The sequence below is a fragment of the Erythrolamprus reginae genome, chromosome 5 (genome assembly GCF_031021105.1).
Source record: "Erythrolamprus reginae isolate rEryReg1 chromosome 5, rEryReg1.hap1, whole genome shotgun sequence".
NCBI lineage: Eukaryota > Metazoa > Chordata > Lepidosauria > Squamata > Dipsadidae > Erythrolamprus > Erythrolamprus reginae.
In genome coordinates this window covers 33,567,105-33,591,608 of record NC_091954.1, presented here as the reverse complement: position 1 = coordinate 33,591,608, position 24,504 = coordinate 33,567,105, and the positions used below count along the sequence as shown (strand labels likewise).

Here is a 24,504-nt window from a genome sequence, read left to right as displayed (position 1 = left end):
CCCCTGCAAATATGACAAATCATTATTTGCAAATGTGAAATTTTTACTAATGTATCTATAAACTGAACTCAGTTAATTACTTGTCCCATTTTAAGTTGTGGAAAAAGACCTCAATGATTAGATTCCATTTACAAATATATAGATCTCATAAATCTCACAGAATCACAGTAACACATTCAACACATTTCAGGATTTAAAGCCACATGAGGACTAAGTGTTGTAATATACCAATTTTGTTTTGATGGGAAACCCACTGGAATCTCATCACTGTGAATCTTTGAGGGAACAAAACACAATATGAGAATGGGTACATGTGGGGGAAGTAACACCAACCTCTCCCTGTGCCCCCATTTTCTATGTTCCAAAATGTGTTTTTTTTCCCCTTCAGATGCAATTCAGTAAAATCTTCCTTCCTTTGAACCTTCACATCACATCTAATGCAAGAAATCCAGCCTTTATAATCAATTTATGCACATTTGATAGATATCTGGTGATAGACAATTATCTGATAAACAATTATTGATTGGTGATAGACATTTATTGATAGACAATTACCTGGTGATCAACCTATTCCATGACTTTTTGCCTGTTTTTAGTTATTTCTTTTAAATACTAAGCATGAGCAATTCTATAAAGCCAAAACTTAATTGCCTACATCTCTGACTTCTAATGTGTGTTATCCAATATTCTGAATCAAAATTAAAAGGTTCTGTGATATCCTGTCTTTGATGTTGGAGAAAGCCTGAGATGTTACCTTTGCTCAACTAATTTGTTTGCTATGATCTGAAAACCACTTTTCTTACAGTATTTTTAAATACATTTCTATCAGTGATGGGCTGTCAAAACTTTTACTATCACACTGTGGCCATGGCTTATGCATTTTGTTTCAACATCTTTCAGTGCAAATTGGGTGCCCTGGGATGGAGCTCCAAATTTTGCTACCGGAACTGTGTTCCTGACCGTTCCTGTAGGAGCTCATCACTGATATCCATCCATTATTCTCTTTTGGGATAATGCAGGAAACATGGAAGAAGTAGTAAGCTAATAAAATTAGAAGCAAGCTTTGCATGTTTTAGTTTTTGAAGGATGAAATGGGAAGAACAAAGAATTAGATATAAAGCAATCAGCTACCTGGAAGAAATTATCTTTTATTTTTTATTTATTATTTATTTATTATTTGGATTTGTATGCCGCCCCTCTCCGAAGACTTTCTCATCTTCCTTTCTCATCAACTGCAAAAACGAGAAATGTATATGTATTGCAGAACCAAAATTGAAATGTTCAGGAAGGATAAATCTTCTGCACTTGTTCTCTTCTTTTTCTGAAGGTTTTAAAAACCATACTTTAAAGATGCACTTTATTCATTCTGCTTCTTAAAATAAGGGCAACCTGGTTTAGATTAAAGAGCTAATGAACTGTAGGTCAGGGGTGTCAAACTCAATTTCATTGAGGGCTGCATCAGAGTTGTGTTTGACCTCAGGGGGGCCTGGGGGGCATGGATGGGAAGGCATGGCCATTTCAACGTCACTTGTATTGGGGTGCTGGTGTTGGCCCAAGCATAAGGTGACCAGATTTGAATATTGGTAAAGCGGGACACCATTGATTGGGGAGGGGAGGTCCTTGATTAAAAATTTGGTCTAGTCTCCCTGGGAGCCACGCCCATCCCCAGAGCCATCACTGCTTTCATCCCCGCTCCCCTTTTCTAACCGGGAAGAAGAGAGGGCAAGTCCATCCCAAGATTGGCAGGCCAACCCATAATGGGACGCACTTCCTTTATCTCGGTGGTGGGAGAAGCTTCCTCCTCCCAGTGCCCAGATAAGGGAAAATACTTTATTCGCTCTGAGCCATCTAGAGGGAATAAAAATTTTCCTTTCTCTGGGCAGTGGGAGAAGTTTATTCCCTCTGCCAGCAGCCAGAGAAAGGAAACGTTTCATTCGATATGGGCAGTCCAAAGAAAGGAAAATTGGAACTTTTTAAAAAACCCATGGGACACGGGACAAATTATTAAAAATCTGGACTGTCCCGCCAAAAGCAGGACATCTGGTCACCTTACTCAAGCATTCTGCTAGTATAAACAGGCTCCCAAACTCTGGTTTTCAGCTGTGACGGCTTCCTGCAACCTTCTGTCAGTGAAAATGGAGTGTCTTTGCTTTTTTGGATTTTGTGTTTTCCTTTTTTGATGTCTTTAAATGTAGATGAAATGATTATAACATAATTATGTAAGAATTGAGATGATTTCTTTTTAAATGTAAAAAACAAAAAAAGGAAAAACATGTAACCCTTCCCTGGTACAGAGCTGAAGGTATTGGATACTGTAGCCTAGAGGTTAATTCTCTGCCTTAAAAGGCAAAGGTTGCAAGTTCAAGTCCCAGTGAGGGTATGGCTAGCTGATAAGGCCGAAATAGATCTATCCTAGTCTTCCTTAATTTTCAAATTCAGCAAAAACATGTGACATATATATATCATAGAATTAACCTCTAGGCTACAGCATTTAATACCTTCAGCTCTGTACCAGGGAAGGATTACATGTTTTTTGTTTCTTTGTTTTTTGCATTTAAAAAGACATCATCTCAATTCTTACATAATTATGTTATAATCATTATTTCATCTACATTTAAAGATATACAAAAAAGGAAAACACAAAATCCAAAAAAGCAAAGACACACAAAAAACAAAAACAACTATACACAACCCTCCCCCCCACCTGTCTCTTTGACTGCGTAATCTTTTCCTTTTTAATATTCTACGATGCACAATATCAATGGCTAATATTCAATCTTATGTATAACCTATTTTTTTCAATTACTTTCCTTATTAACTCTCATATTCCTATACTTATATCTTCCTATTTACTTATAACAATATCTTTAACTTTCCTAACCATATGATTTTTAAACTATTAAACATACTGTATCTGCAGTTCCTTTTTAATATACTTCTCTAATATACCTCTCTAATATACTTCAACCATCACCATCTAATTATTTTTAATATCACCTTTAATATTTTTATAAATAACTCAAAGCAATGAATATACCTAATATTACTTTCTCCTCCTATTTTCCTCACAACAGCAACCTTATGAGGTTGTTTCTAGCCTGCTGCCTTAAGCACTGGACCAAACTGTTCAAAACATGCAGCTTTATAATAAGAATAATTGTTATTTTGTTGCTCAGGTTATCTTATTTATTTATTTATTCGACTTCTATGCCGCCCAATCCCAAAGGACTCAGGGCGGCTTATCAAGGTTGCAAAAAAAAAAAATGAAGAAGATTAACTAAAGAGTCTGAATCTCTTTGCTGCCATATTGTGATCATTTCAATTTCTGCAGGCCAGGAACAGCAGCTTGTTTATGCTTGAGCTCAGATTCATTCATTAAGTTAAAAAATAAATCTAGTTTTAAGTTAGGCAGATGAAACTTCCAGAGTTTGCTGAACTGTATCTCCCAACATTCAGCTCTTCCATCTAAACACCCCAAAATTCCACTTTCCGTCTAAAATTAATCAGGTTGCGTTTAGGAATATTGTTTCAAGTGCAAACAATATTGTTTGCTTTCTTTGAGTCAAGAGTTTAAACAATTCCTTTATTGCTCCTTGATTTTCCTGTGGCTATTCAAATAGAAAGTGAACTTACATGTTTTAATGCGCCTTTTCAGCTTTCCTTTATTGACTGGATATTTGCATTGTATCGTCTCCCTTCTCTTTGTAGAACAATACCTCTGTGGAAAGTGTCAGAAAGTGACTCTAGAAGATGTGTGAGGAAGAGGACAGCACAGCACTGGTTTGCGATAATGGCTCAGGCCTATGTAAGGCAGGCTTCGCTGGTGATGATGCTCCCAGGGCTGTCTTCCCTTCCATTGTAGGACGTCCAAGGCATCAGGTAAATGAATAATTCAGTGGCTTAGCAAAGAAATCAAGATTTGTTTGAAATGAAACTTGTAGACCTGTTCAACTTTGTGCTACAATACTTCTCCGACTTATCTTAGATTATTGCAGTTGATATAAAGAGGACTTTTCAGTCAGATTCTTGAACAGTTGTTGTAGAAATTGTCCCAAAGGTGCTTTTTCAGGAGGCAACTGGACTTCCTTGGGTTTTTTTCCTTTTGAAGATGTTTCGCTTCTCATCCAAGAAGCTTCTTCAATTCTGACAGGATTGTGGGGAATGGAACCATTTATTTTCTGAGGACACAGATAAACCTCCAAATGCTTCGAGGACCTTCTCAAAGGATGCAAATGAGCAGTTATCTGCAAGGAATACAAATACTTCCATTCCTCGCTTTCCTGTCAGAGCTGAAGAAGCTTCTTGGAATGAGAAGCGAAATGTCTTCAAAAGGAAAAACAAGAAAGTTCAGTTGCCTCCTGAAAAAAAAACACCTGTGGGACAACCATGATCTAGATGACTGAGAATTTCTACAGATTGTCTTAGAAATTAATAATTTTAGACATTAAGTTAAAAAGAAATGTGAGAGATATATTAAAAGTAAAATGATAAGGAATTGTAACTACTGAAAAAAATATTGTTAAGACTATTGTATGGATGTATGAAATTCAAAAAGCAAATGCTCACGACATAAGATGTAGAAAGACTAAAAACAAATAAAACTTATTAGGAAATTAATAATTTTTCAGAGGAAATTGGCAACCTCTTTTAATTTCTTCTTCAAAAAAGACTGTTGCTGCTTTTGATTACAAATAACAAATATATTTTAAGTTGTATGAAGGGAGGTGGGATACACACAAATAGTGTAAAGATGGGTTTTAGGATTGCCAGGAAGTGAAATATAAAATAGCAGCAAATCTGATAAAATTACTTAATCCCCCTTTCTAAATAGTCACAGACGTTACATTTCAGAGTCATGTCTTATGAAAATTCTGAAGCTGCTGAAATTTTTAACGAAGTACATGAGACATATGTTTGATAAACCATCCCTGTCCATCAAATTGTTTCCTTCGTGTGGTAAAGTAAAGGAAGAGCCATTTGCTGTTTTCCTATGCACCTGCCATTATATACATAAATGGCTAAAAATTGGGATCAAAGGCCTTTCCTTTTGGGGTTAACCATACTAATTGCCTACAGTATAGTTTCCATCAACTTTGAAAAGCTACTCTATATTCTTCCTTGTTTACGCTTCTCTCTTTCCCTGATTTTGTCTCCCCTTTGTATCATTAGTTGATTTTAGAATTTACAATTTTTTTAATAAGCTTCAAGCTTTCCCCCCCCAGCTAAACTGAATAGAGAATATATTTGCTCAGATCTGTATATAGGAATTGACTGGGATTCTACAGGTTACAAACTAAACTGGAAAACACCCACACTAATATTCCAACAATAAAATGGTATAATGAATTATTGTGATAGGACAAAGAGTACATATACTGTAGTCTATTGATGGTGTTGGTGTTGGTGTTGATGATGATGATGATTCAAGATTACTCCCTCTCTCTTTTTTCTACCAAAAGCTGCAATTTTAAATACAATAATTTGGAAATAAATCTAGTATGAGATACATGGGTTGACTTCTATATAAACATGCATGGACATGATCTGGGACAAATACACAAAGTGAACAATCTTGCAGACCATACAAAGTTTGTGTTAGATGGCTTTCTCACCATTTTATCTCAGTGAATTGTTTTTATTCTCTTTTTTGATCAAAAGGGAGTCCCAGAGTAACTTATATTACAAATGATGAAGAGAGAAGGATGTCTGTCTGCAGATTGACTCTCTCAATGACATATTACAGGAAGAATAAAAAAAGGGGGGGAATGGAAAAAAAGATGAAAGCTTTCATTGTAATTATTTTAAAATAATTTGCAGGATGCAATTCAGAAGAGAAATTCAATGCGGCTACTTATTCAACTGGCCTGTTGAATGACCCTCTTTTTTCTATTTTGGTTGCTGTCTAGTAACAGCTCAAGGAGGACCCTGATTGGCTGAATATAAATTGAATTGATTGTAAAATAGTGATGAGTAATCCATATTGGATATCAGGTTGCAAGGCACAGAAGAATCTAAAGAGCACTTCTCATTTCCAGTAAATGGAAGGGGAAAAGAATTTATTCAGGAAAGCTATTATTGAAAATATCTCCAATTGCATTAAGCTAAAAGGTTCAGTTCTGTTGTCACGCAGCACAGTACACATACACACACACACACACACACACACACATATACTGGAGGCATCTGTAATATGGTAAATGATTTAGCTTTACTAGATAAATGGTCAAAGCAATGGAAACTGCAGTTTAATGTTTCCAAATGTAAAATAATGCACTTGGGGGAAAGGAATCCTCAATCTGAGTATTGTATCGGCAGTTCTGTGTTAGCAAAAACTTTAGAAGAGAAGGATTTAGGGGTAGTGATTTCTGACAGTCTTAAAATGGGTGAGCAGTGTGGTCGGGCGGTAGGAAAAGCAAATAGGATGCTTGGCTGCATAGCTAGAGGTATAACAAGCAGGAAGAGGGAGATTGTGATCCCGCTATATAGAGCACTGCTGAGACCACATTTGGAATACTGTGTTCAGTTCTGGAGATCTTACTTACAAGAAGATATTTATAAAATTGAACGGGTCCAAAGACGGGCTACAAGAATGGTGGAAGATCTTAAGCATAAAACGTATCAGGAAAGACTTAATGAACTCAATCTGTATAGTCTGGAGGACAGAAGGAAAAGGGGGGACATGATTGAAACTTTTAAATATGTCAAAGGGTTAAATAAGGTTCAGGAGGGAAGTGTTTTTAATAGGAAAGTGAACACAAGAACAAGGGGACACAATCTGAAGTAAGTTGGGGGAAAGATCAAAAGCAACATGAGAAAATATTATTTTACTGAAAGAGTAGTAGATCCTTGGAACAAACTTCCAGCAGACGTGGTTGGTAAATCCACAGTAACTGAATTTAAACATGCCTGGGATAAACATATATCCATCCTAAGATAAAATACAAAAAATAGTATAAGGGCAGACTAGATGGATCATGAGGTCTTTTTCTGCCGTCAGTCTTCTATGTTTCTATGTTTCTATATGTATGCTTGTGTTTCTTTGAGTGATATAATTATTTAGGTGCACATAATACCCAAACCAAAACCCAATATGTCACATTAGTACAATAACCAAACACACCATATAGCAACATAATTATATACCAATACCATACATTACCATACCATACCATACCATGCTATATATTGTATATCATATGTTGTATACCATATACAGTATACCATATACCAGTTGATGGTGAACCTTTTTTTCCTTGGGTTCCGAAAAAGTGTGTGTGTGCTATCGTGCATGTACAAGTGCCCAGACCCATAATTCAATGCCTGGGGAGGATGAAAACAGTTTCTCCCACCTCCCGGAGACTTCTGGAGGCTGGAAATGGCCAGTTTCCCAACAATAAATCCAATAAATCTAATCTTGTGTTTCGTCCTCTCCAGGCTCCAAAGGATTCCCTGGAGCCAGGGAGGTAAAACCTCACCCAATCTCCCGGAGGCTCTCTGGAAGCCAAAAATGCCCTTCCAAAGCCTCTGTGTGAGCCAAAAACCAGCTGGCTGGCACACAAATGCACGCTGGGGCTGAGCTAGGGCAACCGCTTGCACATTAGCAGATATGGCTCCGCATGCCACCTGTGGCACCTGTTCCATAGGTTCGCCATCACTACCATATACCATGTAGCATATACCATATCATACTGTATCATAAAATATAATATCACCATCACCATCTTATCCTATTATATCTTATTGTATCATTATATTACATGAGTTGGCAGTGGCTCACGTGGCAAGACACTGACCTGTGCTCTGCTGAGGTTGATATTCAGGCATATTCTGAGGCATATTCAGATTTCTTCCTGTGTAAGTTTTAGAGATTCCTGGCGATGTTTTGCCAGGAATCTCTGAAACTTACATGAGAAGAAACCCAAATATGCCAAGACCTACATACCTATACCCATGAAACTCTACAAAAACACACACACACATGTCACTTTACTACATTATTTATATTTAATAATATATATAATAGCACTTAGCAATAGCATTTAGACTTCTATACTGTTTCACAGTGCGTTACTGCACTCTATAAGCGATTTACAGAGTTAACATATTGCCCCTAACAATCTGGGTCCTCATTTTACCCACCTTGGAAGGATGGAAGGCTGAGTCAGCCTAGAGCCTGGTGAGATTTGAACTGCTCAATTGCTGGCAGTTGCCAGTCAGCCGAAGTAGCCCGCAGTATTGCACTCTAAACACTGCAACACCTCGGTTCTTATATGATATGTTTATCTATTCTGAGTTTGGTTATTCTCTAATTGCCCTTGTGCTTAAGTAGCATATTTGGTTTTGGTTTAGATGTCAATAATTATGTCATTCAAGGAATCATGAGCCATGGCTTAATGCAAGTACTGAATCATAGCTATGCACTGGAGAAAAGTAACACTATGGAATGATGATAACTTTGCTTTCTGTTTCAGTTTGCTTCTAAGCCAGATGTGGTAATGTAACTTTTCCCTCTTTTTAACTTTTAGGGTGTAATGGTAGGCATGGGACAAAAAGACAGCTATGTAGGAGATGAAGCTCAAAGCAAGAGAGGGATCCTGACCCTGAAATACCCCATCGAACATGGTATCATCACAAACTGGGATGATATGGAAAAGGTATTTAAAATAGCCATTTTGATAGATTTAATCTATCTATCTAAGATTTAACAATGTCTATCAGAGAGGGTTTCATATTATATATTAACTTTTAGAATTTTATTATGCAGCATAATGGCAAAAATGTTTCTAATGTTTACATATTTTTGATGAAGGGTTCTTTTCTCTTTTTCTGGAAATTCAAAATGCATTGCATTGTTCTTATATTTCTGGTTAATTGTCCAAGGGGTGGGGCTGAGTTAGAGATATTTCTCATAAATGCTGCTAATTCATTTTGCCATTTATTCCAGATTTGGCATCATTCATTCTACAACGAGCTCCGTGTGGCTCCTGAAGAACATCCAACCTTGCTTACAGAGGCACCTTTGAATCCAAAGGCTAACAGAGAAAAAATGACACAGGTAAATAAATGGTATATAGTATCATGTTTTGCTAACCTGCCAATGTGGTGGTTCTATCTTATTCAACATGGAATGTGATCCCTATTTATGTTTTTGAGGAAAAGAATGGAGCCAAGATATTCAAACAATACTAATGTCTCACTGGTAACTCCCTTCTTCCCACTCTCCCTTCCTTTTTACAAAATCCCGTATTGCTTCTAAAATCGTCTTTGAGTTTTGAGTTACTTGTTTATGGAGCAGATATAATAAGAGATCATTTCTTCTATTTCTAATTTTTTGATTTTTGTTTAAACTGGATTTGAATAAAATTCTGATGCTATGTTTGGGTTTTAATCATACTTATAGTTCGGATGTCATCCTGGCTTCCTTGCTGCTTGTGAATGAGCCTCCCAATTTTTTTTACAGTAATTTTATTAGTCTGCACAATTTTGACCCAGTAAGTCAAAAAATACCCACCAGTCTCATCAGTAGGCAATCGGTTATCTCAGGGGTGAAATCCAGCAGGTTCTAATAGGTTCTGGAGAACCTGTAGCGGAAATTTTGACTAGTTTGGAGAATGGCAAATGCCACCTCTGGCTGGCTCCAGACTGGGGTGGGAATGGAATTTTTGCAATATTCCCCCCCTGCCACACCAACAAAACCACACCCACAAAACCGGTAGGGAAATTTTTTAATATCACCCCCGAGTTAGCATGTGGCATAGAGAAAATTGGTGCTGTGATTTTTCCCAGCAGAAAAATTTTAAACCCCCAATATTCCTTTAAAAGTAAAATAGTCAAATTAAAAAGATGGAAAAATGGCTGATTTTTAAAAATATCTGTCTATCATCTACTTCCCTGCAGAATGATGGAAGATGTAGTTCTATATCTCCAATATAAATCTACTGGCAGTGATCTACCTATTAAACAGTCACAAACTCTTTTATAACATTGTAAGCCCCTGGCCTGGTTTAGAATAATAACCTGCAAATGTTCAAATTAAAATAAGCCAAGGGAAGGATTTATTCATTTTCCCCCCTATTATTTTCAGATTATGTTTGAGACATTCAATGTCCCAGCCATGTATGTTGCTATTCAGGCTGTTCTGTCTCTCTATGCCTCTGGACGTACAACAGGTAAGAATGAGAAACTGCTTTGGGCCTTCAGAACACGAATGAGAGTGAGTTGATTTGAAAGCAATCAAAACTTGTTTTGTGTTACCTCAAGGGATTGTGCTCGACTCTGGTGATGGTGTCACCCACAATGTGCCAATCTATGAAGGCTATGCTCTGCCCCATGCTATCATGCGTCTGGACCTGGCTGGCCGTGATCTTACTGACTACCTCATGAAAATCTTGACAGAACGTGGCTATTCATTTGTTACTACTGGTAAGGAAATTACATATGATCTTCATTGACATAGAGCCTTTATATGCTCCTACTGTGTATATAAAAGAAATTATTTTCAACTAAGTATCCAATTTATATATTTTCCTGATGTAAAATTTAGTACATCAATATTTCAAAAGACAGGTTCAAACAGACTGTTGGCAGTCAAAACTCAGACAGATTGATGAACTCATTCATTGCATAAAGTTGGTGTCAAATTTCCTTAAGAGGAAAATGTGTTGCAATTTATAGTTTTTCTGACAAATCCACAGCTAGTTTCTCGGAAACCTCAAACCCCACCCTACTTATGGTTTGAAAAAAGTGAAGCAGAAATTGGTACCTATCCAGATGCAAAAAAATATTTTGGGTCAAGAGTAATTAAAATTATAGTTTGGCACTGGATCAGAAATTGCTTTGCTAAGTTTCTTTGCATCTGAATCGTTGTCTGCTAACTCATGGCCTCTGGGGACATAAAATTAGAAATTTCTACTATAGACCATCCCTGACACATCTTCCAGGCTCTGAACTAGGGATCCTTGTTTATAGAGGATTGTAATGAATAGTGTCTATCCTCATGTAGGATAGATTCCTTATTATCCTTGCATTGCTACATGCCAGTTCCAGGGCTTTATAAATCAATTGAATTGGATCTTTACCTATGGACCTGTCCTTCAAACCTGACATTTGACTGCAATGTAATAGCAACCAAATAATAGCACAGATTTTATTTTCCAAACCACCAGTTCCTGAAGTTAGACAAGCCCATCTAGAATGTTTAATTTGGACAACTTAAAGGGAAATTTAAAATGTTTGGCAAATTCAGAATATTTGCAGGATAATCCATTTATTATAAAAATGCTGAATGTTGAATAGGTTTAATTTCAATCAGCATAAACATTAAAGCAAACACCACAAGACTGCATTTTTTCTTGTATCTGATGGAACAGGAATTTATGCAGACATCTCTTCTTCAAATTTCATCCACAGCTGAACGTGAAATTGTCCGTGACATCAAGGAGAAACTCTGCTATGTTGCCTTGGATTTTGAAAATGAGATGGCCACTGCTGCTTCTTCATCATCCCTAGAGAAAAGCTATGAGTTGCCTGATGGTCAGGTGATTACTATAGGGAATGAGCGTTTCCGCTGCCCAGAGACCCTCTTTCAACCCTCTTTCATCGGTACGTTTATACAGATATAATGTTATATTTTTGTGTGCTTCAGTGTGTGCTTTGGTGTGCTTTGGTGTGTGCTGAAGTGTTCTTACCAAGATTTTTTGGAAGTGGTTTATAGTGCTGAGAGGAAATAACTGGCCCAACGTCACCCAGCTGGCTCCTGGGAGTAAGGCAGGACTAGAATTCAATCTCTTTGTTTCTAGCACCGAGATGGCCTTACGGAGGGTGGGGAAGACTGTTTTTCCCCTCCCCAGGCTTCAGAAGGCTTTCCTGAAACCCGAGGAAGGTGCAAAATGCCCCAATGGGCCTACCGGAAGTTCATTTCTAAACTTCCGGTAGGCCTGCTGGGCCCATTTTTCACCATCCACAGAGTTCAGAGGCTTCAGTGAGACCTGCATGCATGCGTTGGGGCAGGTGGGGGCAGTGCGGTGGGAGGTTGTGCATGTATGTATGCAGGTCGCACTGAAGCCTCTGAACTTTGTGGATGGTGAAAAATGGGCCCAGCAGGCCTACCGGAAGTTTAAAAATGAACTGGTTCATTATGGTCACGTGCATACATGCATTTGCACACGCACACACTCTTTTGGCACCTGAGCAAAAAAAGGTTTGTCATCACTGTTCTAGTCTGATGTCTTAACGACTACACCAATTTGCTCTAATCTTGATATACACAATATCTATCTATCATCATCTATTTATTTATCATCCATCCATCCATCCACCTACCTACCCTCTTTCTCATGTCAAACTTGTATTGTCATGGCGTCATCATATGATGTATCATGACTTTTTCACGCTTTGCTAAACCAAGTGTGGGTATGGCCAGTGTGTGACACATCCGGCCTGTGGGCCTGATCTATCTCTATCATCTATCTGTATCACATCTCTTCCTCCCTCCCTCCTTCCCTCCCTCCCTCCATCACCTGTCACCATGACATGACATTTGACTAGACTGCCCTTTGACAGCTATAAAAACGTCAATTTGTCCATCCAGATTTATGGTATAAATCCACTTGTAGTTTTCACGCTGCTTTATTTCAGATTCTGTTTGCTCTATTTGTAAAAGATTACAAATACTTTTAACATTTGATTGTGAAGCATTTTGAGGCGGTACTATGAATCAAAAGATTTAGCAGCTTTAATTAATTATTTAAGAATATTTAACAAGCATTTTTGGAAATCCTTGTTAGGTATGGAATCTGCTGGCATTCATGAAACTACCTACAACAGCATCATGAAGTGTGATATAGACATCAGAAAGGACCTTTATGCAAACAATGTCCTATCTGGTGGGACCACCATGTATCCTGGCATTGCAGATCGCATGCAAAAGGAGATCACGGCACTGGCTCCCAGCACTATGAAAATAAAGGTACTGTTTTATTGATCACTACATAATTCAGTGTCAGAGATGGTTATGTTTACATGATGTCAGGACTCCTAGAGATGAAGAATTTGCTATGTTCCAGATGTTGGTGAACTGCAGCTGGGAGCATCCTCACCACTAGCCATATTGTCTAGGACTGCTGGGAATTGTAGCTCAGCAATTGCATTGGACAGGGAATGAACACTCAAACACAAGAGCTGGATGACAAAGGGTCACTTTATTGATTACAGAAAGAGACCTGCAGAGGGAGCTAAATGGGGCGGAATACCTGAACGCAACATACATGGGCAACCAATGGGTGAACTCCTTGCTTGGTAAGAGTGAAGCGTGCCACGCCTTCACCCACAGCTACGCCCAGCGTGTGGGGGGGATCACCTCCATGACCTGGAACCGGAAGTGATGTAGATAGAAACATAGAAACATAGAAGACTGACGGCAGAAAAAGACCTCATGATCCATCTAGTCTGCCCTTATACTATTTTCTGTATTTTATCTTAGGATGGATATATGTTTATCCCAGGCATGTTTAAATTCAGTTACTGTGGATTTACCAACCACGTCTTCTGGAAGTTTGTTCCAAGGATCTACTACTCTTTCAGTAAAATATTTTCTCATGTTGCTTTTGATCTTTCCCCCAACTAACTTCAGATTGTGTCCCCTTGTTCTTGTGTTCACTTTCCTATTAAAAACACTTCCCTCCTGGACCTTATTTAACCCTTTGACATATTTAAATGTTTCGATCATGTCCTCCCTTTTCTTTCTGTCCTCCAGACTATACAGATTGAGTTCATTAAGTCTTTCCTGATACGTTTTATTCTTAAGACCTTCCACCATTCTTGTAGCCCATCTTTGGACCCGTTCAATTTTGTCAATATCTTTTTGTAAGTGAGGTCTCCAGAACTGAACACAGTATTCCAAATGTGGTCTCACCAGCACTCTATATAGCAGGATCACAATCTCCCTCTTCCTGCTTGTTATACCTCTAGCTATGCAGCCAAGCATCCTACTTGCTTTTCCTACCGCCCAACCACACTGCTCACCCATTTTAAGACTGTCAGAAATCACTACCCCTAAATCCTTCTCTTCTGAAGTTTTTGCTAACACAGAACTGCCAATACAATACTCAGATTGAGGATTCCTTTCCCCCAAGTGCATTATTTTACATTTGGAAACATTAAACTGCAGTTTCCATTGCTTTGACCATTTATCTAGTAAAGCTAAATCATTTTGACACTTCCGGTGGCTGTAAGCCGAGTCGGGAGGCTGGCGACGGAGCTCCGTCCCCAGACCTCCGTTTTTGCCTTGGCGGTCGCGTTTCCAGCGGTGCGATCGGGCCCGGAGAGCCCGGTAAAGAACAGGGGGTTTCTCTGCATCGGAGGGGGTGCTCGCCGCCGCCCCCCGGTGCAGGATTGCCCCGCAGCGCCAGCGCAAAGATCCGGGACCGGATTTTTTCGGTGCCCGGCCATAGCGGTGACTCCACAAAGAGGAAGTACAAAGAAAGATCGAAGAAGTCAAAAAGAGTGAAGACAAAGGTATTGTGAATATTACTCCCCACAAAAAGAATAAATTAATAAATAATTGAATTTATTAGAAGTAAGGTGAAGAAGATTAAATAAAAGAGAAATTTCTGCCTACGTGAGCGGACTTCAAGAAAGCAGAACTGGCTGTAGCTTACGTAATTTAAAGCGGCAAAAAGAAAAAAAAATCACCAATCTAAAACTTTTTAAAAACGTTATTCCTGGAAGGTTTTTTCCTTACCATCGAAATCGAGGGAATAAAAATTGTCTAAGTTATATATAACACTCTTTTTTACTTCTTGCCTTGAAGTGGATTGTGTATGAGACATTCGAAGTGTTTGATTGCAACATAGAAAGAAATAAGATCTAACATCCAAGATGGAGGATTAATATTTTAAGAACAAAGGAGCTGATGGACTAGTTTTGGTTACGTTAAATTGATTCTTTTTTCTCTTTCCCCCTTTGCCTTTATTATCTTTTTTTTTCTTTTTTCCTTTTTGAATATTATATTATATTCTGTTTGGATTGTAGAACATTACTTCTGACTTTTCTTTTTTGGCTGGTTTCTGAGAAGCATTGCTAATGAAGATATTCTTTTTTTTTACCTGAAATTAAAGTGCCATTTGGATTATTTACTTGGACTATTGGAACCAATTGGATTATTATTTGGACTTTTTGAATTACTATTTGGATTATTTGGACTATTTGGAACTAAAATCTGTCTGCCTTTTTCTTTTTATTATTTTTGGTATTTTTTGTTTTTTGGTATTTTTGGAACTGGACTTATAAATATCAAATGAATTAAATGATATTGGAACTTTGAACACTGATTTAATTGACATATTCCAATCATAAGAAGAGCAACTAAAGAATTTAAATACATTTTGGATCTTTTTTTCCTCTCCTTCTAAGTCTATAAATGAATTGCTAAATTTCCTTCTTCCTTCCTCCCTTGTCTGATTGCCCCCCGTACCTCTTTATCCCCTTTTTATATATTTTTTGATATTACCTGTGTGTTTCTTTATCTTTCGTGTTTTTTTTCTTTATTCTTTTTTTCTTAGGTTTTAAGATTGTTTAGATTGATACAATATATATATATATATATATATATATATATATATATATATATATATATATATATATATATGTTTTCGTAAATTTTCACGGGTATATGTATGTAGATTGTTCTGAGTTCGGGTTTTGCCCTGTGTAATGTTTTGCATGTCTATGCGACGTTTCGGCGAAATCACATTCACCATCTTCAGGCTGTAGTTCCAATCTTTGTGTTGTTTTAAAACAACACAAAGATTGGAACTACAGCCTGAAGATGGTGAATGTGATTTCGCCGAAACGTCGCATAGACATGCAAAACATTACACAGGGCAAAACCCGAACTCAGAACAATCTACATATATATATATATATATATATATATATATATATATATATATATATATATATATATATATATATATATATGTATAATTGTAAGTGTTTTATTAATTGTTCTTTTAATTGTTTTCTCTTTTTTTTAAAAGTAGATTTGCATTTTTTCCTTTTTTTTCTTCTTTTCCTCTTTTTTGGGGGGAATTTATTCTTTTAAACATTTTAAATAGATTTTCTTATTTTTATTTCAAATAGATTTTAAGTAAGTACTTATTAGAGATTTAGTTATTTGAAACGATTTGAAACTATTTGATACTATAACTATACATTTCTTATTTTTGTCTAACTGAAATTGATTTTACATAATATTGAAGGTATTTTGAACACTATTAGATATATTGATACATTGCTATATTGTTGATATATTTCTCCTTGTACCTTTTTCTTTTTCTTTTTTAAATTTTTCTGTTTTATTGTGTTTATTGAATTTTAATACTAATACTAATTTTATAATAGTAATACTAAAGATTGAAAGACTATTAAATTGATGCCACTTTGGAAAAGATTAAAACTTACAGATTTCAGAAGACCCAGAAAAGCGTCGAAGATGTCCACCACCTCGACCATTATAAAAACTTCAAAGAAGCAATCTACAACTCCAACTGCTACACCACAAATCTCTCCTTCTCCATCGCCATCCTCTCTCCCACAAAGAACAATAACAAGTATGTTGGCCAAGGAGAAAGAAAAAGAAAAAACTCCAGCACAACCAACTCTGCAGACTATTCAAGATACACTGGCCTTGCTTCAAGTTTCTGTACAAGCTAACAGAGATGATGCACGGGAAGAGGCCCAGAAACACTATGAAGGTATAAAAGCAGAAATGAGCAACTTGAAGTCTGAGATGGAAAATGTGAAAGGAAGTGTTCAAGCAATGGACGGGAAAATTGAAGTGATGCAACAAACCTTAAAAGAAAATGAACAATGGAAGAAGAAGGTGGACGACAAAATAGAGAAAGCTGAAAAGAGAATGGATAAATTTGAGGATCACAATATAGTGGCTAACAGAGGATTTGATGAAGCCATCACCAATCTTGAATTGCAACGAGCCTCACATGGGCTGAGGTTCCAAAATGTGCACGAAGAAAAAGACGAAAACTTAGGCTCGAAAATGGCTGAAATAGTGGGTGAAATTCTACAGATGGACCCTCAGGATGTAATCAAAGAGATTGACGAAATTTACCGAGTTTCAACTAGCTATGTGAGAAAACACAACTTACCAAGGGAAGTACACATCAAATTTATTAGGAAAACCGTAAGAGATGACATCCTGCACTGGTCAAGAGACGAAAGTTTAAAATATGGAGGTAAAGATGTCATAATATTAAAACAGGTATCAAGAAGAGTTCGTGAAAGCAGGAGGGAATATTACTTCCTAACGAGAATTCTAATTAAAGAAAAAATAATTTTCAGATGGTTGAGTCCAGAAGGAATTTCTTTTTTTTGGCAAAGATCCAGAATAAAAATAGAAACAGTTGAAGAAGCAAGAGTTTTTTATGAACAATTTGGACTGAGTAGGCATGATATATTATATAAAGAAATTGGAGCAGGAGGAGAGGAGAGGGGAGCTACCGCAAGGGAGGAGGAAGTAACTCAAGACCCTAAGAACAAGCAATCTCAACCACAAGAAGAATTGGTACTAAGTACTAGACTTCGAGAACCTAGAGAAGCTAAAAAGTACTATTAACAAAAATGTACTCAGACTTAAAAATTTTCTCTGTAAATGTAAATGGATTGAATCACCCAAGAAAAAGAAAACAAATATTTTCAAAACTTAAAAAACTAAGAGCTCAAATTATGATTTTACAAGAAGTTCATATTAAAAATACGAATAGAGATTTACTATGTAATTCCAAATTAGGTAACTTGTTTACCAGTCTAGCTGCGAAAAAAAGGAGAGGTATAGCGGTATATATTGACGAAACGATTGAGGTCAAACAACTCTACAGTGATGATGATGGTAGAATTTTAATTTTACAAATAAATCTAGAAACAGGACCTCTCGTCATTATATCGATTTATGCTCCAAATGAAAATCAAAAATTATTCTACAAAGAACTACATGAGAAAATAACAGAATTATCTATTGATAATATGATCATAATCAGAGACTTTAATGCAATAGCCGATAGTAAGATGGACTATTCAGGTAATAAGAAAAATAAAAAAAAGAAAACGATTCTGCCTGTAACTTTTTGGAAACTTACTTCAGAATTAATATTACAAGATTTATGGCGAGAGCGCCACCCCACAGATAAACAATATACTTTTTTTTCGAATCCGCACAAAATATGGACTAGAATAGATATGGCATGGATTTCAACTCAGATCTCTGAGTATGTTTCAAATGTTGAAATCGAATTAAATGATTGGGCGGATCACAATCCATTGACAATTACCTGGAAGGGAAATAAAAAACCAAGATATTGGAGAATGAACAGAAACATTTTACGAGATTCTCAATATAAAGATTGGATAGAAAAAGAATTGGAAATCTTTTTCAATTTAAATAATAATATAGATACTACTGCACAAAATTTATGGGATACAGTAAAAGCTTATATACGTGGATTAACAATATCTTATACAGCAAAAAAAAAAATAAAGAAAAGAAATGTCAACTTCAAAAATTGAGGACAGAATTAAAAGACTTAGAAATAATATTACAAAATAATCAAGGTGAAGACGAGAATAAAAAGAAAAGAGAGCTACTTAAACACAAAATAAATTTAATAGAACAAGAACAGGTAGCTGAAAAAATCAAACAGGCTAAACAAGAATATTTTGAGCATGCTAACAAACCAGGGCGCTGGTTAGCATTTAAACTAAGGAACCAAAAAGAGGCAAAAATAATTAAAAAAAACCTAGAAGATAGTAAAGGCATACTTAAACATAGAATTGAGGAAAAGAAAGCAATCGCATTAGAATTTTATAAAAATTTATATCAAAAAGAAGATAAAAATGAAGATGAAGTCTTCAACTTCCTAAGTTCAATAGACTTACCTGTCTTAATGGAAGACCAGCAACAGAAATTAAATTCACCATTTACTATGATAGAACTACAGCAAGCACTTAAATGTCAGAAAAATAACAAGGCCACCGGCCCAGATGCCATACCCGCGGAGTTTTATAAACTTAACAGTAACATACTTATAACAAATATGTTGGAAACATTTAATAATATAATATTAGATGGCAAAATTCCCAAAACATGATCTGAAGCATTAATAACTTTAATACATAAATCCGATACTAAGAGAGAAAAAATCCAAAACTATAGACCAATTTCATTATTAAATGTGGATTATAAAATTTTTGTTTCAATATATGCTTATAGATTAAAAAATATTATGTCTGGATTAATACATGAGGATCAAAATGGGTTTCTTCCAAATAGACAGATTAAAAATAATATGAGAACAATCATAAATACATTAGAATATTATGAACAGCACCCCGGAAAACAAATGGCATTAATATTTTTAGGTGCACAAAAAGCATTTGATAATGTGGATTGGCTATCTATGAAATTATTACTTAACAAAATGAACTTTGGAACCAAATTTTTAAATATAATCGATGCCATATACTCTGCTCAAACAGCAAAAATTATTTTAAATAATGACCAAACAGAAAAATTTGAAATACAAAAAGGCGTTAGACAAGGTTGTCCTATCTCTCCACTATTATTTATTTTATCACTAGAAGTTTTATTGATAAAGATAAGGAAAGATAAAAATATAAAAGGTTTACAAATCAAGAAAGAAATATATAAACTACAGGCTTTCGCTGACGATGTTGTTTTTATATTAGAAGATCCATTAAACTCTATTTTAAAGTTAATACCGTGTTTCCCCGATAGTAAGGCAGTGTCTTACTTTTTTTTTACCCCCAAAAGCCCCACTGTGTCTTACTTTGGGGGTATGTCTTATATTGTCCCGGGCACCGGGGCCGGCTCGTCTTCGGGCGTGGGGAGCTGCCGGAAAGGAGGTGGGCGAAGGAGGGCGCCTGACCGCGCCACTCACCTTTCGGCTGTGCTGATTCTGGCTGCTCATCTTGCAGGGAGCCCCCAATTCTTCTTCCCCGCGTGATGTGATGTGGGCGGCGCCACCGCCTCTTCCCCTGTCGCAATGAAAATACGTCACCACCGGCAACGCGGGCCATTCTGGGGGATGTAGTTTATCGTTTTTCGCAAGAAAGGTGGGGGACAGGAGACGAGGTGCTTCAAAAGCTGGAGGGAGAAAAGAACCGTTGTACATACCTGAACGGTCTTCTCGATGCTCTGGAAGGAGAGTCCAGGATGGGTTAACCCTCAATCCTATTGGTAGAGACTGAGTTATAAATTAATAAATTAACATGTTAATTAGGCACCGCCCCTTGCCTGCCCCCAAGGGCTCAGTTTCAAAAAACGAAGTCATTATAATTCAACACAATTTTATTGAACCCTTATCAAACACAACCAGCTAAAAATCGCAAACCCAATCCCTTGAATCAAACGATTACTTGGGCGGGTCTGGACTCTCCTTCCAGAGCATCGAGAAGACCGTTCAGGTATGTACAACGGTTCTTCTCCACTGCTTCTGGAAGGAGAGTCCAGGATGGGATATACCCCAGTTCTAGTCCAAGGGTGGGAGAGTGCAGATTCAGGGATCAACAGTAGAAGAACAAACCCTCTGCAAAACCCTTCTCCCAAACGAAGCCTCAGCTGAGGCGTACATGTCCAGTTTATAATGCCGGATAAATGTAGAAGGAGCAGTCCACGTTGCTGCCCGGCATATGTCCTCAGCAGAAGCCTGCGTCCTCCAGGCTGCTGATGTGGCCGCGCTGCGAGTGGAATGAGCAGTAATCCCTTGAGGGAGAGTGTGAGGGGTAGTTCCGTAAGCCTCAGCAATACACTCTCGGATCCAACGACTGATTGACCTGGGAGAAACCCCAAGCCCCGATTTAGTCTGTGAGAAAGAGATGAACAACCTTTCAGACCGTCTAAATGACTCTGTCCTTCTAATATATATCTTGACCGCTCTCCTGACATCCAGTTTGTGCCACCGGAGTTCTAACGGATGGTTCCCATGAGTACAAAAGTCAGGTAACACTATCTCTTGTTTCCTGTGAAACAGGGAATTGATTTTAGGTATAAATGTTGGATCTAGCCTTAAAACCAGTCTGTCAGGGTAAAATATACAAAGATCTGGACGTATGGAGAGGGCTGATATGTCCGAAACCCTTCTAGCCGATGTAATCGCGACCAAGAAGGCTGTTTTAATAGTAAGGAGCCTAAGTGTTATGGACCTTAATGGTTCAAATGGTGGACCGGTTAATGCCTTTAGCACTAACGACAGGTCCCATGACGGGAAGCGATGAATTGTTGGGGGATTAGTATTCGCAGCACCTTTAAGAAAGTCCTTTATCCAAGGATGGAAAGACAAGGACCTAAACTCTCCCGTTCTAATAACAGTTGACAGAGCTGCGACCTGCCTCCTGAGGGTATTCGGAGCTAAACCCCGCTTCAAACCTGCCTGGAGGAACCCCAATACCTGTAACACTGAAGCTGACTCCAAGTCCATGTTGTTCTCCTGACAGAATTTACAGAAGGCCGACCAGGTGGCCTGGTATATTCTTGAGGTGGATGGCCGCCTAGCTGCCTGCATTGTTGAAATAATGTCATCAGGCAAGTTGTGTTCTCTCAATCTGCCCCGCTCAATCTCCAGACGGTCAGCTGGAACCACTGGGGTTCCGGGTGTTGGACTGATCCTTGGCTGAGGGATATTTTCGTGTCCGGAATCCTCCATGGCGGAGAGATTGAGAGGGACACTAGGTCTGAAAACCACGGTCTGCGCGGCCAGTACGGGGCCACCAGAATTACTTCTGCCTTCTCCTGCAAAACCTTGTCCACGACCCTTTGCAGAATCTTCGTCGGCGGGTAGGCATAGAGGAGACCTTGCGGCCAACTGGAGGTTAAGGCATTGACCCCCTCCGCCTTGTGCGAGGGGTAGCGGGTATAGTATCTGGGGAGTTGCGCATTGCTGTGCGTTGCGAACATGTCCACCAGAGGCATGCCGAAGCGCTCCGTGATCATCCGGAATAGTTGCGAGTCCAGCTTCCATTCCGTTGGGTCGAGCGTGGTTCTGCTCAGCCAATCGGCCTGAGTATTGTCCACTCCTGCGATATGCTCTGCTGATAGCGACTGCAGATTCTTCTCGGCCCAGGTGAAGAGGGCTGAAGCCTCCTGCATGAGGCGTCGTGACCTGGTACCCCCCTGATGGTTGAGGTAGGCTTTGGTCGCGACATTGTCCGTCAGGACTAATACATGCTTGTCTTGCACTAGAAGGGTGAAGTGTTGGAGCGCCAGAAAGACTGCCCTGAGCTCTAGAAAATTTATGTTCACCGGGTTGAGATCCTCCCTGGACCATAGTCCTTGTGCGCATTGTTGACCGATATGCGCTCCCCAACCCGATAAGCTGGCATCCGTAGTCAGTGTGAGTAAGTCGTGAGTGCGAAACGACAGCCCTCGGTGCAAGGCTGGGGAGGCCCACCATGCCAGGGATTCTTTCACATCCCTTGGCAGGCGGACTCGCACACTGGAATGGCTTGTCCTGACCTTCTGTGCCGGGAGCAGAAACCATTGAAGGCTTCGGATGTGGTGTCTGGCCCATGGAATGATCCCTATGCAGGAGACCAGAGTTCCTAGAACCTTGGACAAGAAGGCCATGGACGACTTCTTGTCCCTTTGAAGAGAGGAAATGAGAGAAACGATGTTCTTCCGCCGGTCTCGAGAAAGGTACACCGATGGAGCCCAGGTGTAGGAGCGTGGTAGATGGAATCAGCTGGCTCTTGGGCACATTGATGGTGAAGCCGTGCTCCGTCAAGGTCCTCATCGTCAGGGCGAGATCCTGTTGAGCCTGTGCCTGAGATTTGGACAGGATCACAATGTCGTCCAAATAGGCCATCAGGCGCACCGATTGTGCGCGTAGGCTCGCCGTGAGGACGTCCCAAAGCTTGGTGAAGGTTCTCGGCGCCGACGAAAGGCCGAATGGCATGGCCTTGTACTGATAGTGGACGCCTTCGACGCAGAAATGCAGAAACCTTCGGTGAGGTGGGTAAATTGGCACATGCAGGTACGCCTCCTTCAGGTCCAGTGATGTTAAAAGGTCCTGGGGGCGAACTGCCGCCAGGATGGTTTGCAACGAATGCATCCTGAATTTCCTGTACAGGATATACAGGTTCAATTGCTTCAAATTCAGGATCAAACGGCAACCTCCCGACGACTTTGGAACTGTGAAGATCATGGAATAGAAACCAGTCCCCCTGGCGTGCTGTGGAACCGGCTCTATGGCGTGAATATGCAACAGATGTTGTAGTTCTTGAAACAGTTCCTTCTTTTTGGTTGGATTCCTTGGTGTCGGGCACTGGAGGAAACGGTTGGGTGGGGGCTGAAGGAACTCCAACCGTAGGCCTCCAGACACCGTGGCTATTGCCCACTTGTCCGAGGAAGTGGCACGCCAGTAGGAATTGTAGAGGCGAAGCTTCCCCCCTAGCGGTTGGCTGCTGTCGAAGTCATTTGGGGTGCTTGAAGCCTCTCTGGCTTGCGCCTCTAAAAGGGCGTCGAGCCTGCTGATAGCCTCTGGTTCTGTCCTGGAAGCCGGTCCGGTCATTCCGAAAGGATGAGGCTTGGTTGAAACGGCCCTGAGAATATGGCCTCTGGGCCTGACCTGTTCCGGAAGAATTGTCCCAGCGAAAGGACTGCCTCCTGTTGTAAGGCGTAGACCTCCTGTCCTGCCGTCTGTTGGACCTGGGCAGGACCTTCCGTTTGTCCTTATCCTCGATAAGGACCTTATCAAGAACTTCTCCAAACAGATCAGCTCCGCGGAAGGGAGAGGAAGCCAGACGCCACTTTGACTTGGTGTCGGCTGGCCAGCTTCTAAGCCACAATAAACGCCTTGAGGACAAGGTGGTGGACATCCCCCTTGCTGAGAATTTGGCAGAGTGGAGAGTGGCATCCGCCGAGAACTCCGCTGCGGCCAACAACTTACTTAAGTCCTGCCGCATCCTGCCATCTTCCGGTCCAAGGCGGGACATCATTTCCTCGATCCAAACGATGGACGCTCTATTGAAAAAAGAAGCAGCGGCCGCTGCCCGAAAGGCCCAGCCGGACATGGAATGTGACTTTCTGATAAGGATCTCTGCCTTCCTGTCCTCCGGCTTCAAATTGTCCCCCGATTCCGCTGGAACCATGGCATTTGACACCAGATTTACCACTGGATGATCAATTGGGGGAAATTGAAGAAGACTCTCAACCTCTTCATCGAATGAATACAGCTTGCGCTCCAGCATTGATGGGCCTTGAGCCGCCGCTGGGTGTTGCCATGGCCTTTTTGCGTTTTGAATAAAAATATCTGATGCCAGAATATGGTCTGTTTCAGGCTGAGGTTCTTTGAGCAATGTAGTTGATCTGGATGTCTCTGCGGGCTTTGCAATCCCCGGCAGGTCCACCGCTTGTTAGGCCTTGTGTAACAGTGTGCGAAACAAGGCAGGTTTAAAGAGTCCTGGGACAGATGGTTG

General features: G+C 39.3%; 1 protein-coding gene across 2 annotated transcripts in view; it reads left to right on the top strand.

The window, feature by feature from the left end:
• The window catches only part of ACTA2 (actin alpha 2, smooth muscle), a 38,772-nt gene that overhangs the window by 3,447 nt on the left and 10,821 nt on the right, over window positions 1-24,504 (top strand). For both annotated transcript variants that reach the window (XM_070752316.1, XM_070752317.1), the window contains exons 2-8: window positions 3,709-3,879; window positions 8,526-8,654; window positions 8,945-9,055; window positions 10,085-10,169; window positions 10,261-10,422; window positions 11,410-11,601; window positions 12,786-12,967. In XM_070752316.1, the coding sequence (XP_070608417.1) occupies window positions 3,751-3,879; window positions 8,526-8,654; window positions 8,945-9,055; window positions 10,085-10,169; window positions 10,261-10,422; window positions 11,410-11,601; window positions 12,786-12,967 (990 nt within the window). In that variant the 5' untranslated portion in view covers window positions 3,709-3,750. The remainder of the gene's footprint in view (window positions 1-3,708; window positions 3,880-8,525; window positions 8,655-8,944; window positions 9,056-10,084; window positions 10,170-10,260; window positions 10,423-11,409; window positions 11,602-12,785; window positions 12,968-24,504) is intronic.